Below are 12,712 nucleotides of genomic sequence, written 5' to 3'. Positions count from 1 at the left end.
TCAGAGCTGCCCCAGCCCTGCTCCATGGGTGTCCCTCTCTCCAGCTCTGGTGTGTCCATGGACCGTGAACCTGCTGCTGGCCAGGGATGGTACAGCAAACCTGGGAGCTCCTGCTTTTGTCCTGCTCTGGAGTCTGTGTGAGCAGAGACCCAGCCTCAAACCCTGCCTGAGTTAAGGAATGATTCCTGAAACCAGGGAGATGATCACAAGGGTCTGGGTTTAACCATCCTGGCTGTGGAGTGCAAAGACACCAGGTCACAGCACTGCTTCAGAGACAGGAATGTGCTCACAAGTATCTGCTGAGAGAGCAAAAACATTTATTGAGACTATTTAACCGAGGCTCATTTTAAGTTCATTTCTTTCCAAAGCAAATGGGAAGAAAACTCCCAAGTGCTGTTTAAGAACAGGGCTCATTTCTGAGCACCTGTAAATCTTGGCACAGAGTGGGGCTGGGGAGTTTCCCTTGAACTGTTAGAGGCATTTGCTGTGTTCTGGAGGCCACTTTTGCTTATTTGCCCACACACACAGGTTAGGATGTGCTCTCTGAGCCTGGGGATGCTCTGCTCTGCTGTTTTCTCTTCCCAGCAGCAGTGACTGAAGGATGGATTTTCAGGCAGTGGGAATCCCTGGCCGTGCACAGCTGGGCGGTGGCAGCCCTGGGTTTGCCCTGTGGATTTTCCCTGTGCCTGGCTGGAAGCGCTGCCCTGTGACCTCTGCTGACCCCTTGTCTCTCTCTGCCCTTGGTGCTGCAGGTGCAAAGAGCTGAAATACGGGAAGGACCTGCCCCAGATCTCCATCATCTTCATCTTTGTGAACGAGGCGCTGTCGGTGATCCTGCGCTCGGTGCACAGCGCCGTCAACCACACCCCGGCACCCCTGCTTAAGGAGATCATCCTGGTAGACGACAACAGCGACGAGGGTGAGCAGCCCTGGCAGCTCCCGGCTCCTCCAGGAGGGGATGGATTGCTGGGAATCTCCTGGAGGGCTCCTGGGGCACGGGTACATGGGGTGAGGGGCTGGGTGTGCTGCTGGCACAAAGTTCTCTGCAGCTTCTCTGGTGAAGAGCAGGATCAAAGCACAGTTAAATCTGAGAGAGTTGTTGTTTGAAAATGTAGCTGAGAGCTGGAGGGTAAGGGAAACCAGAGATCCATCTGACCTTTCCCTTCAGTACCATCCAGGAGCTCTGGTTTCAGGGTATCCTTGTTTCTGATAACAACTTTGGTTGTTGCAGAGATGCACCTCTAAATATTTGCCACAACAAGAGCCTGGAGCCCAGAGGGTTTTCTGCTCTGGCACCTCCCAGGAGTGTTCACTGAGATATCCTCTCTGTGTGTGCCTCAGTTTCCCTGTTGTGAAATACCATCCCAGGTTTATAGATGGTGAGTGCTCTGCAGGCACCCTCGTTCCCTGAGTTCTGGTTTTGGAACAGGGAAGAGGAGGAAATAATCCCAGCCCATTTGTCTAGGTCAGACCCTGCCACAGCCTGGAGGGGATGTTTGGTTTCCTACATTACACATGAGCATCCTTTGGGCCAACCTGCTCTCAGTCATTGTCATTCCTTCCCTTCTGCCTTTTGATAACACAGAACTGCAGGAAGCACTTTCAGCCTCAAATTCTTCCAAGGTCTTTTTTTTCTCCCAATATCCACCTGGACAATGTAACCAGGGCAGTTAAAATCCTCATGAAGGACAGCAAATAGTTAAGTGACTTTTGTTTACTGCCTTCTTCAGTTGTGCTGTGTTTTCATCCTTTTAATGTTATTTGAAAAGAATTAATCAAGGAGTGCCGTGGATGCTGTGATTGGAGGGGAGAGCAGGGCAGGGTGCAGGATGTGGAGAGCTCATTTCCAGAGGGAGCTGAGAGGTTGCTCTGTCTGTGAGGAGAGGAGCTGGTGCACAGCGAGCTGTTCAGGCTGTAAAAATAGGCACTCAAACACCACAGTAATGAGCACCACAGAAAGCTGATGAGTTCTAATTACCAGTAAAAGAATCAGGAGAGCAGCTCCTCAGCTAGTGGGAGCCACAGCAGCTCCAGGGCAGAAGCTTGGATGGTGTCCATGGTGTCTGTGGGGTTTCAGAGCTGGCACCATTTGGCTGGTGAAGGGGAAGTGCAGGTGAGGTCTGCTGGGGTATCTCACAGTGCCCAGGACTTGGAGGGCTTCAAATACCAGAATGAGAGGCTCCTTCTCCAAATTTTATCCTATTAATGGGCAAAGAGAAGAACTCTTTCAAAGAGAAGCCATTGGTGATAATCACTGAGCTTCTCCCAACATTGCTGTGCACAAAGGATGTATTTCTGAACAGCCTCTTCCTCATTCAGTGGGAGGCTGAGGGTGAGCCAGCTGCTCTGGAGACACTGGAAAGACACAGAATAGTGAAACAAATCCTTCCAAAAGCCTCTTGCATAGGCCGGGCAGTGAGGATCGAGGTGGAATCCCTGTACCCACTGTGGGGTTGCAGGGCACCCCTGGGTTCTGTCAGTGCTGGGGCTGGGGGATGGCAGGGCAGGCTGAGGGTGCCCAAAGCTTGGACTGTGTTCAAGCACTTCCAGCTCTGGGGTTTCACAGAATCCCAGAATGGTTTGGGGTGGGAGGGACCTCAAAGCCCATCCAGTGCCACCCCTGCCATGGCAGGGACACCTTCCCCTGTCCCAGGCTGCTCCAAGCCCCATCCAGCCTGGCCTTGGACACTGCCAGGGTTGTGCTGGAGTGTTGTACAGCACCAGGGAGGGAGAGGCAGGGAAATGACCCCAGCTGATGGACAAGTTCAAACATCCTGGGCACAAATCCCAGTCTCCTGGCACACCTAGGCTGCAGCCCACCTCGAGGATGCTTTAGTTGGAATCAGGAGTGTCCACTGTCCCTCATGGTGGCCCAGGGCTGTGCTGAGGGTTCGACATCCTTGTAGAGTTCTGTCCTCAGAAACATTGAGATGGAGAGTGAGGTGGGGACCAAGGTGGTGCCATCAGCTGGGAGGGTGAGTTAATAATGCCAGTGTTCTGCTGCTGAGGCTTTGCAGACCTCACGACAAATGAGATTTTTAAGGAGGGATTTGAAGGAAGATAATGAGGTAACTTGGCAGATGTTTATGAAGAGCTCCTCCCAAGCGTGTAATAATCTACTTTTCTCGTGTAAAAGAAATGATACAAACCAGAACCTATCTCTGGGACCATGTGCTCCCTCTCAGCATCCTCGAGGAGCTGCAGTGACAGCCAGGAATTATTAATGGCAATAACATTGTCACAGAGTTCCCACTAATGGTAGGCAATAATTTTGATCAGCAATAGCACCAGCGCAGGGCTGATGCTTTGGATATTGCAAACAAAGTCATCATAATAAATAGATCTGGCTTCTACAGGAAAATAATTACAGGAAAATAGTTCCTCATGAGCTCTCAGATTTAGAGATGAGTCCTGGAGGATCCAGCAGAGGATGGGGTATGTGGGTGTGACTTTGGGGGCTGTGATTGAACAAGACAAGGAATTTCTTCAGCCTCTGTGGGAGCAGCTGTGTGGGAATGAGGGGCACTTTCTGTGGGGATGTGGCTGTATCCCAGTGTCGTGGTTTGAAAGCAAAACAAGTGAGAGGCTCCAAGTCAGAAATATAATTTAATAAGAAAAAAGGTAAAAAAGGTAAAAATCAAATAAATGCGACAACACAAAGGACCACTGACAGAGTCAGAATACACCCTGAGCAGGATGGTGGGAGCAGTCCAGGTGAGGGGCTCTTCCTGAAGCAGTGATCCCACAGAAAGGTCTGGGAGCTCTGCTCCTCTGGGAATCCAGTGGCTCAGGGCTGCTTGTCCTGTCCCAAATCCCAGATTATATCCAGGTGGGAATGCTTGGCTCCTCCCCCTGGGCGGAGCATCTCCCAATGGGATGAGGAGTGTGAAGTGGGTCCTTGGTGGCCCATTACACAGAGAGAGCTCCTGGAGGGAGTTACCTGTGAGTCCTGGGCAAGGGGTTAATGGGCCATTAGCAGAAAAGGCAGGGGCTTGGGAAAACACTGCCCCACCTGGTTTCAAAAGTTCATGAAGATGGTGATAGAATAAATACTTTGTGTACATCCTACACTGCAACCTAGGACACCCAGGAAAAGCTTTTGGGGGCTCAGCTGTGTGAGCTGAGGGAAGGTTGACTCCAGGGAGCAGTGCCCAGGCTCAGAGCTGTGCTGTCCCCTGGGTTACCAGCAGCAGCTTTGGGGAACTTGCTGAAGGCTCAGGACAGTCCCTGGCTGGGGTTTGTGTGGGTTTTGTCAGGGGGGAAGAGGAACCACAGCAAATCTGGGTAACTGAAGAACAAAGGGCCGAATATTAACAGAGATTTCCAAATCAAGATTTAAGATCGGCCCCAGGGGTAGAGGCAAGAGCCACCTGCCGTGCCCACCTGGCTCTGGGCCCTGCAGGTAGAGCTGTGACACAGCCAGGAGCAAAGCCTGGTGCTGCTGTGAGGTTTTCAGGCTGGAACAAAGAGCTTCTGAAGCCTCATTAGACACTCCCCGCTCTCAGCTTTGTTGTACAACAGCACGGCACAACACAAAAGTGTGCAGTGAGAGATTAAAGTTAATGAACACCGGCATTCTGATGCTTTATGTTTGAGCTGTAAATAGATAAAAGATGCCAATGTATTGTAACGGGAAAAAAAAAAAATCCCTCCTTGAAGGAGAAAGCTTGGGGAGTTGTAGTTTGAACCCCCTTCTCCCTTGAGCTGCACATTACACTTCATAAAGACTCTTTTGGAGGCTGCTTTTGTTTGTGCTTGTTGCAGGGCTGTAATTCCAAAGGCAGTGTGCAGGTTGTGTTTGGGAGTGATAACGAGGTTCCAGGGCTGGTGGAGGATGCAGCCATGTGCCCCTGAGATGCTGTGTTATCTCCCAGCTGCACACTTTGTCTGAGTCTGTTGCTTAATCATCACCTGCTTTTTTTGGGTTTTTTCTTAGTTGTTGTTGTGTCGTTTAGCGTTTTTAATCTGGGATAACATCTCTTTGAAAAGCAAACCTCTCGGAATAAAGGAAACCCTTTGGATAAAAGGCTGCTTAAAGGAGCTGGCTACACCCAGGGAGACATGCTCAGGGTTGTAATTTGCCTCGGCGTTGCACATTCCCGGGGCTCCAGGGATCCCTTTCGTGTTTTGCTCATTCCGGCAGCACCCGTGCCTCATTCTCCCAGGAGCTGTCTGGGTGTTTGTGCTCAGAGGGGAATTGGAAAGAGCTGAATCTCATCCCAGCCTGTCCCAGTGCTGAATATTGCAGCCTGAGGATGGGGTGTTTAACTGGAGCTCTGTGGAGGAGAGCAGCAGAGCAGCACAGGGTGGGATTGTTGGGGTGTCTGTGCAGGACAGGAGTTGAGATCCATGATCCCAACCCTTCCAGCCCGGGGTATTCTGTGATTCTCTTTGGGTTTTGCTGAACCAAATGACCAAAGGCTTGGGCTGCATGCCCTGACTGGGACCAGCTTGCTCTGTGAGAACTCATTCATCCCCCTGCTCCCCATGGCACAGTTTCCTTTTGTCCATCTGCAGAGACTCCCCTGGCTCTGAGTATCCCTGAAAAATGTTCACATTCATTTATTGCCTTTTGAAGGAGCTGCTTTAATATTTTCCTGCAGAAATCCCAGCCCTGATGGCTTTGGAGTTTCAGGCAGGTAAGAATATGGGACAAGGATGGCTGGGGTCTCCCATGGCACTGGAGCACTGCCAGCCCTGACCCCTCTGGTGTTTCTGATAACACCTTGGCGTCTGTAGGCTTTTCCCACCCAGCTGAGCCTGGCAAACACACGGATGTTTTCTTTAGGGGTGTGGAGGAGGTGTGGTCCTCTCCCAAGGACCACCTGGCCAGTGCTGCACAGGGAATTCCCTGCTCTTGGTAACTCCTTGAGTTTCTCTGGTGCTGCTGGTCCTTTGCTCCTTTCTCTGTGTGGCTACAGGCAGTTCCCACCTTTAGTTCTGGGGGCTCCCACAGGGTGTGGAGAGGTTTGGGCAGGATTTGGGGTGAGAATGGAGCAGTGGATGTTTCTGTGCCTGCAGCTGGGCTGATGTCCATGGTAGGGTTACTTTCCTTGGCATCAGGTGGTTCCATTCCCCTGGCAGTCTCATTTCCCAGCTCCTGTAGGTGACAAAATAGTTTGTAATAGATAACATAAGTCATTGGAGCTGGCAGCTGGGGTTTTTAATGGAGCAACAGGTCCACTGGATTTGAGTTCCTTGGACTTGCCCATCAGGGAAGATCAATAGGGACAGCTGGAGAACAAAAGGCAGGATTGAAATTGAACCTTTTGGCATTTTCAGGAATGTTTCTCTCTGCAAATCCTGCCAGGAAGCAGCTCGTGCAACAGCAGAGATCAAACCCTCCCAGACTGCATCCTGAATAACCAGGGATGCTGGGGGTGTGCTCTGGGGGAGGCTGCAGTTGTCTTCCTCAGAGGATGCCTGAGTGTTTGTGAGGAGAGCCATGGGGTACAGGAGGGAAAGGAGACTCCAGGCTGCAGGGCAGTGTTGGATTGGAGTGAATTCCTGCTTGTGCAGCCCCTGTGGATCCTCCACTGGAATCCTCTGCAGGCCTGAAGGAATGCTCCTCTGGTTAGGGAGGATGAGGAGAGCTGGGGGCCACTGCTCCGCTCCCATCCTGGCTCTTGATCTCCTTTACACCCACAGTCTCAGTTTTGGAACACCAGGCTGGTTATCCTGGCTCAGGATCTCGTGGGTGTTCTCACTGTCAGTCCTGTAAAGCACCACCATGGCCTGTGCAGGGCAGGGTGGGAATGGCAGCGAGTTCCCTGAGCTGGAGATGCTCTGTCCCTGCTGTAGCTTGTGTGGAGTCCTGGGAGGAGCAGATCCAGGGGTCAGGCTGCCCCTGTGTGTGACAGCTGCTCTCTGCTGCTGTCCCCTAGTGCCAGTCACAAACTCCTGGCCTTCTATTCCAGGTCTCCAACCTTCCTGGGGTAGCTGGGACCTGCTGGGAAGGTGCATCAGCTGGGGAGGAAACGTTTCCTGAGCTGATGGGACAGGGGAACAGCTTCAAGGTCAGCAGCAGCTCTGCAGCTCCTGAGGCTGGAGCTGGGTGTTCCAACAGCACAGGGCACTCAGTGACTGCTGACTGAGGGAAACATGGGGTAAAGTCAGGGATAACTTCACTTGACTTGGATTGGGATGAGATTTGTGAGTCAGTGATGGTTTCCAGAGGTTTGGGCACATCTGGGCCCACAGGATCAGCATCCCCAGGAGCAGAGGAGCTGTGCCAGTGCAGCTGTGCAGACACGGGTTCCCACTGATGCTTCTCCACACAGCCACATCAGCCCTGCTCATTGACAAGGGGGGACCTGGGCCAGGGCTCACAGGGTTCTTGAGCAGGAGTTTCTCAGAGAATTCAATTGTCCAAGGCCAGGTTGGACAGGGCTTGGAGCACCCTGGGCTGTGGAGGGTGTCCCTGCTCATGGCAGGGAGTGAAAGGAGATGAACTTTATCCCAAACTATTGTGGGATTCCCAGAGACTGGCATTTCAGCTTTGTTACCCAGCACTGGATGTTCCACTCCTGCACTTCTGGGTGCTCTGGGAAATGAAATACAGAGCCCAGCCCTTCTGAGTGCCAGGGATGTGTCTCAGTGTCAGAACAGTGCTGTGCTCTGTGTCCTGTCCTCCCAGAGCTGCAGGACAGCTTGGAAGGGTGAGGCTGGCCCAGCTCAGGGCAGAGCTGCAGCCATCCTCTCCTTTAGGGCTGCTCAGGCATGGAAGAAGTGTCAGCTCTCCCCAAAAGCCGTGTGCTGTGCCAGAATGGAGCAGAGGCAGGGAGCAAAGCTGGAAATCTATGGGAGGCTGTGCAGGAAACCCTTAGTGGAGAGATGATAGAAGCTTACACCAGGCCAGCATGTAATGAGCACCATGAACATGTACCAGGTCCTGAGGGTTGGCCTGAAACTTCTCAGAATGGCTTAGTAAAAATTGCCAGAGGGCTCTTCAGGTGTGTTTTGTAAAGCAAAGGTTTTAATAAAACAGAAAGTAACAAACACTACAGAAACTAAACGAAGGCAAGCCCTTGACACCTGCCTAAAACACCCCAAAAAGCCCTGAGCACCTCTGTGCTCCTTGAGTACTTCATGTTCTAGAAGGACTTTTGGTTTGCTGTCCAATAGGAATGAGCTACATTTGGGAAAAAGAGCCACAGAGACCAACAGGTGCCTTTGTCCTGGGCCAATTACAGTGAGGGAAGAACAGAAAGCTCTGGTGCTTCTTCCTTAAAATTCAGGGGTGTAACTGACCCCCCTTTTCCACCTTTGGAAACATTTGTTTGGGTGTGGAAATGCCCTGCTACAGAGACAGGGCCTAGAAGTGCATTTCCCAATGCTGGGCAGTGCTCCTGTCTCTGGAGTCCCATGGGGACATCTGTGTCCCCTGCTGGGCAGGGCAGGGCCCATGTGGGAAATGGATTTGCAGGGAATTCTTCAAGCCTGACAGAAGGCTCACATAATGTGCATCTGTAGGCAAACCTTGAGATAAGAAATGCTGACTTAGAAATGCCATGGAATAGGACAGACATTGTTGAGAGAGAAATGGAAGTAGAAACAAGTTTCAAAGGATGGCCTTGCAAATAGACTGGATACTTTGGAGAAATACAACTATGAAAGATGCATTGTAGTAGAACCCATGAGGGGTGATTTTAGATAATTGGCTTTAAGGCATTGTGTGGCAAAAGCTGCTAGGCCAAGAAACTCCTATAATGGATTGGAATTAGGAAATAGTTTGGCTTCTGATTGTGATGGTGTGAATTACAACATCTGTACTGTCCCACCCTTTACATGAGACTGAAAATGAAATAGAAGTTTTTAAAACACCTCTCAGTTGCCCCATCTCTAGGTCAGAACAGGCCCTGCCCTCTGCCAGGGAACAGGAGCTGAATGGTGCCAACCTTGGGCACCTTGCACAGCCCCAGTGCCATTCCACAGGTGCTCTCTGGCCCCTGCTGGCAGCCAGGGCACACAGAGGAGTGGCTGTGGCTGCTGGGGACACTCTGAGGAGCTTCTGTCACACAGCAGGATGGGCACAGGGGTGTCTCAGGGCTGACCCTGGGCTGCCTGTGATCTGGGACATTACAACTCCTCACTCTGCTTTGAGCTGCTCAGACAATTCCCCGGGGGAGTTCTCACATTCTCCTTCTGCTGAAATTCCACCTCCAATGTGAAAGTTGTTTTGATGACTCTGTGGTGCCGTGGTCTGCTGCATTGATGACTTTACCTGCTGCCAAAGCCACGTGAGATGCCAGTGCTGTGCTTGTGGGGCTTCATCTGTCAAAAAAATTGGTGTCTTTGTCTCCTTAAAACCATTTGGGAGAGTTGTTGTCTCCATAAAATCCTGGTTTTGCTCTGAGTGGCTCAGCATGAAATGGAAGTTGCTGAGTTATGGATGTGTGTGATGCAGATGCTTTGAATTGAGGAAGGGGCTCATTTGCTTTATTCTTTTTATTCCCACTTCAGCATAAAAGAGAAAGGAGACTTTGGGGAAATGGAGATGTGAGGGGAAGCATCCCAGAAAGGCAGTGTGGAGAAAGCACATTTGCTGTGCCTGGAAGGAGGCGTGGCAGGGAAGGGAACAGATAATCCTTTTCCTTTGAAGATTTCAGAGCAGATGAGAGTTGCTGTTTACTCCTTTGCTCTCCATTGTGTGTTTCCTTCATGAGGGATCCCACGTGTCCTCGTGTGTCTCGAGGATTTCACCATGTGGATGATTAATGGTGACTTTTTTTCCCCTCTTTATTTTTTGTCCTGGAGAGAGAGTGAGTGCAGTGAAGGGTAGTCGACTATAATTTGAGGTCATGGATCATATCTTAATTTTCTGCTGTCCTGAAGCCTCGAAGGGATGAAAGATATTCTCAGGAACTGCTTTCAAAGTGTTGAGAGTTTGTGTTGGTGCCCAGTGGCTTTGCTGAGCTTTCAGAGCTCCTCTCTCCAGCAGACCTTTGTGCATTGAGCTGGTGCAACAGGCACTGAAAGGACTGAGGCTTCTCTGGCAGAGAACTGGCACTTTTCCAAAGGGCTGGAAAAAACACACTCGTGTTTATCCTTTGTTGTAAACTTCCATCTGCTCCCACCTTCAAAGCCCTCTGTGTCTTTTATGCTCAAATCTTGTACTCTGGAGGATTTCTGTGCTGGTGGTGGCTGAGGTCCCTGAGGGTCTCAGGCACTGCACACACAGGCCTGGACAACAGAGGGAAATGAGCAGTGAAGACAAGATACGTGGTGGGAGGATCTTCTGAACAAAGCCAGAATCCCTTTCATCTCCTCATAAAAGCAAGGGGAATTTCAACTTTTCTGGTGGCAAAACAAACAGCAAGTGCCAAGGCTGTAGTGGTGAGACTGAGTGAAGAGGGCAGTGAAGCTCACACGTGGTTTTGATGTAGTTTGAGTCATTTTGGGTGGGTTTTTCAGCATTTCCAGCAGTGCATTCAGCTCAAACCTCCATCAGGAGTTCAGAGTGCTGCTGTTTGCTGTCCATGGGTCTTTCTAACTTGGTGTTGCAGTTCCATTTCCTTTAGTGCAGAGGAGTGTAAGTGTCCCCTCACTGCCCTTGGCCTCGAGGTGTCCCCTGGGCTCCTCACTGGCCCCCAGCAGCGTTCTGGGCCACCTGAACCTCTCTTGTGTGGGCTGTGCTCGGTCCATCCTGTGCAGATCAGCCCTGCTCCACCCCAGGGGATCGTGTCCCTCCCAGTGTGTGCAGAGGTGTCAGCCCCACTGCTCCTGCTCCAGTCCCTGCCCAGGCTGGGTGTGTTCCAGGGGAGGGCTGTGTCCCTGTCCCACGGCTGTGTGTCCTTGTCCCCAGAGGAGCTGAAGGCACCGCTGGAGGAGTACGTCAACAAGCGCTACCCGGGGCTGGTGAAGGTGGTGAGGAACCAGAGGAGGGAAGGGCTGATCCGGGCCCGCATCGAGGGCTGGAAAGCTGCCACGGGCCAGGTCACCGGCTTCTTTGATGCCCACGTGGAGTTCACTGCTGGCTGGTAGGTGCTCAGGGGCTTGGGGGTGGGGGATTGACCAGGGGAACATCCACGACGTGGGTCTGAGAGATTTCAGCCTGCTGGCAGCTGCTAACTTTATCCCAAGGAAAAATGTCTCTAGAAAGTTTTTTCCCAAAGCAGTCTTGGCAAACAACTCTCTCAAAACAATCTTTCTCCAGGTGGTGTTTGCTGTTTCTCCAGTTTAACAAATGGCATTAGAGAGGTGTCATTCCTATTCACCAATCACATTAAGTCTGTATAGGAAAACCTTATAAAAGGTAGCAAGAATTAAACAATAAAAGACTTTTTCTGTGCTCTTTGCCTTCTGAAATATTTGGAGACTTTCATGTCCTAGAGCAACACATGGTTTTGTAGGGATGTGTCCCTACAGAATGACACACAAGTCCTCTGGCTTGGTGATCTCTTGGCTTGGTGATCCTTTTCCAGGATTCCCTCTGGATTCCTCTGGCTTGGTGACCCTTCTCCAGGATTCCCTCTGGATTCCTTCTGGATTGAATGGCACAATGGGAACGTACAAGGAAAACCTCTCCTTGCCCTTGATCCGTGTATTCCTTCTCTATTCCTTCCCTTTGTGCGTGCATTCTCCCTGCTCCCTGTTTGTATTTTTCAGGATGATTTCCCATTCCCTTAGCCTTAAGTAATTCCTGCAAGTTTAAGAAAGCCCAGGCAGTAAGGGAATGAAGGAGAAAGCGTTTCCCACTTCTGTGGCCTTTGCTGGATCCCAGAGGGGAAGGCTCAGATGCTTTAAATTCATTTGTTTCCTCTGCTGCTGGGAATAGGAGCAGAGGTGCAGAAGCAGGAAAAAGTGTTTCATAAGGATTTTTTTTCAGAGGGATTCAAAACATTTGAGCTCAAGTCGCTGAAGTTTGAATCTATGTCATGACAGGAGCCTGAAAGGGATTTTTTTTCCTTTAACCAAGAGTAAAAAAATGGTCCATGTTTAGAAAAGTGGAGATGGAAGAAGCTAAACTTGTGTTGAATTTGAACACAGTAACAGCCACAAAAAAACCTATTTGCAGCTGTTAAAGGCAGAGTTCTGCACAACTATTGAATCCTTTCTAATGACAGTGCAGCTGAAGGGGGTATTTTAGGAGCTGTTTGTTATGCTGGGATCTGTATTCCCAGCTGAACATTCCTCTCTCTGGTCACCAAATCCTCACACCTGATTCACTGAGGAGCTCCCACTGACTGAGCTCTTGAAGCTCTTTTTTGGGGATAGAGAGGAGACCTTTCTGCAGTGTGGGCTTGACTCTCCCTGCTGGTACTGGGGGCACTGGGAGTACCAGTTCCCCCACATTCCCCCTGCTGTGGGCAGACTGACCCTCAGTGGCTCTGGAGCTGCAGAGGTGATGCTGAGCACATCCCCTGCTCTGAACACACCCCAGAGATGAATTTTTTTAGCTATAGGGTCATCAAACTGCCAAGGAAAAAAAAGACCTTTCAAAGAGTTCTGCTTTCAGGATGCACCCTCTTCTGCCCAGGGTTTTGGGATCTGGGGGAAGTCTGGACTAGTTTGAGTGTGGTTTGACCAAGCACACCCTCCCTGGCCTTGCCTTATGGAAGGGGAGGTTTCCAGCCTGTGGACCAGGTTTTTATCCAACACAAGAAGGACATGGACCTGTTGGACTGGGTCCAGAGGAGGAACATGAAGGGCTGGAGCAGTTCTGCTGTGAGCACAGGCTGAGTTGGAGTTGTTCAGCTGGAGAGGAGAAGGC

At 50.8% G+C, this 12,712-nt stretch overlaps 1 protein-coding gene across 1 annotated transcript in view; it reads left to right on the top strand.

The window, feature by feature from the left end:
- GALNT17 (polypeptide N-acetylgalactosaminyltransferase 17) overlaps window positions 1–12,712 on the top strand; it is a 211,587-nt gene that overhangs the window by 81,710 nt on the left and 117,165 nt on the right. The window contains exons 3-4 of the mRNA XM_083875493.1: window positions 753–919; window positions 10,805–10,979. Coding sequence (XP_083731619.1) covers window positions 753–919; window positions 10,805–10,979 — 342 coding nt within the window. The remainder of the gene's footprint in view (window positions 1–752; window positions 920–10,804; window positions 10,980–12,712) is intronic.

The sequence above is a fragment of the Zosterops lateralis genome (genome assembly GCF_965231275.1).
Source record: "Zosterops lateralis genome assembly, chromosome: 19".
In the NCBI taxonomy this organism is placed as follows: Eukaryota; Metazoa; Chordata; class Aves; order Passeriformes; family Zosteropidae; genus Zosterops; species Zosterops lateralis.
The sequence above is the reverse complement of the archived record's forward strand: the minus strand, read 5'-3'. Positions and strand labels throughout refer to the sequence as shown.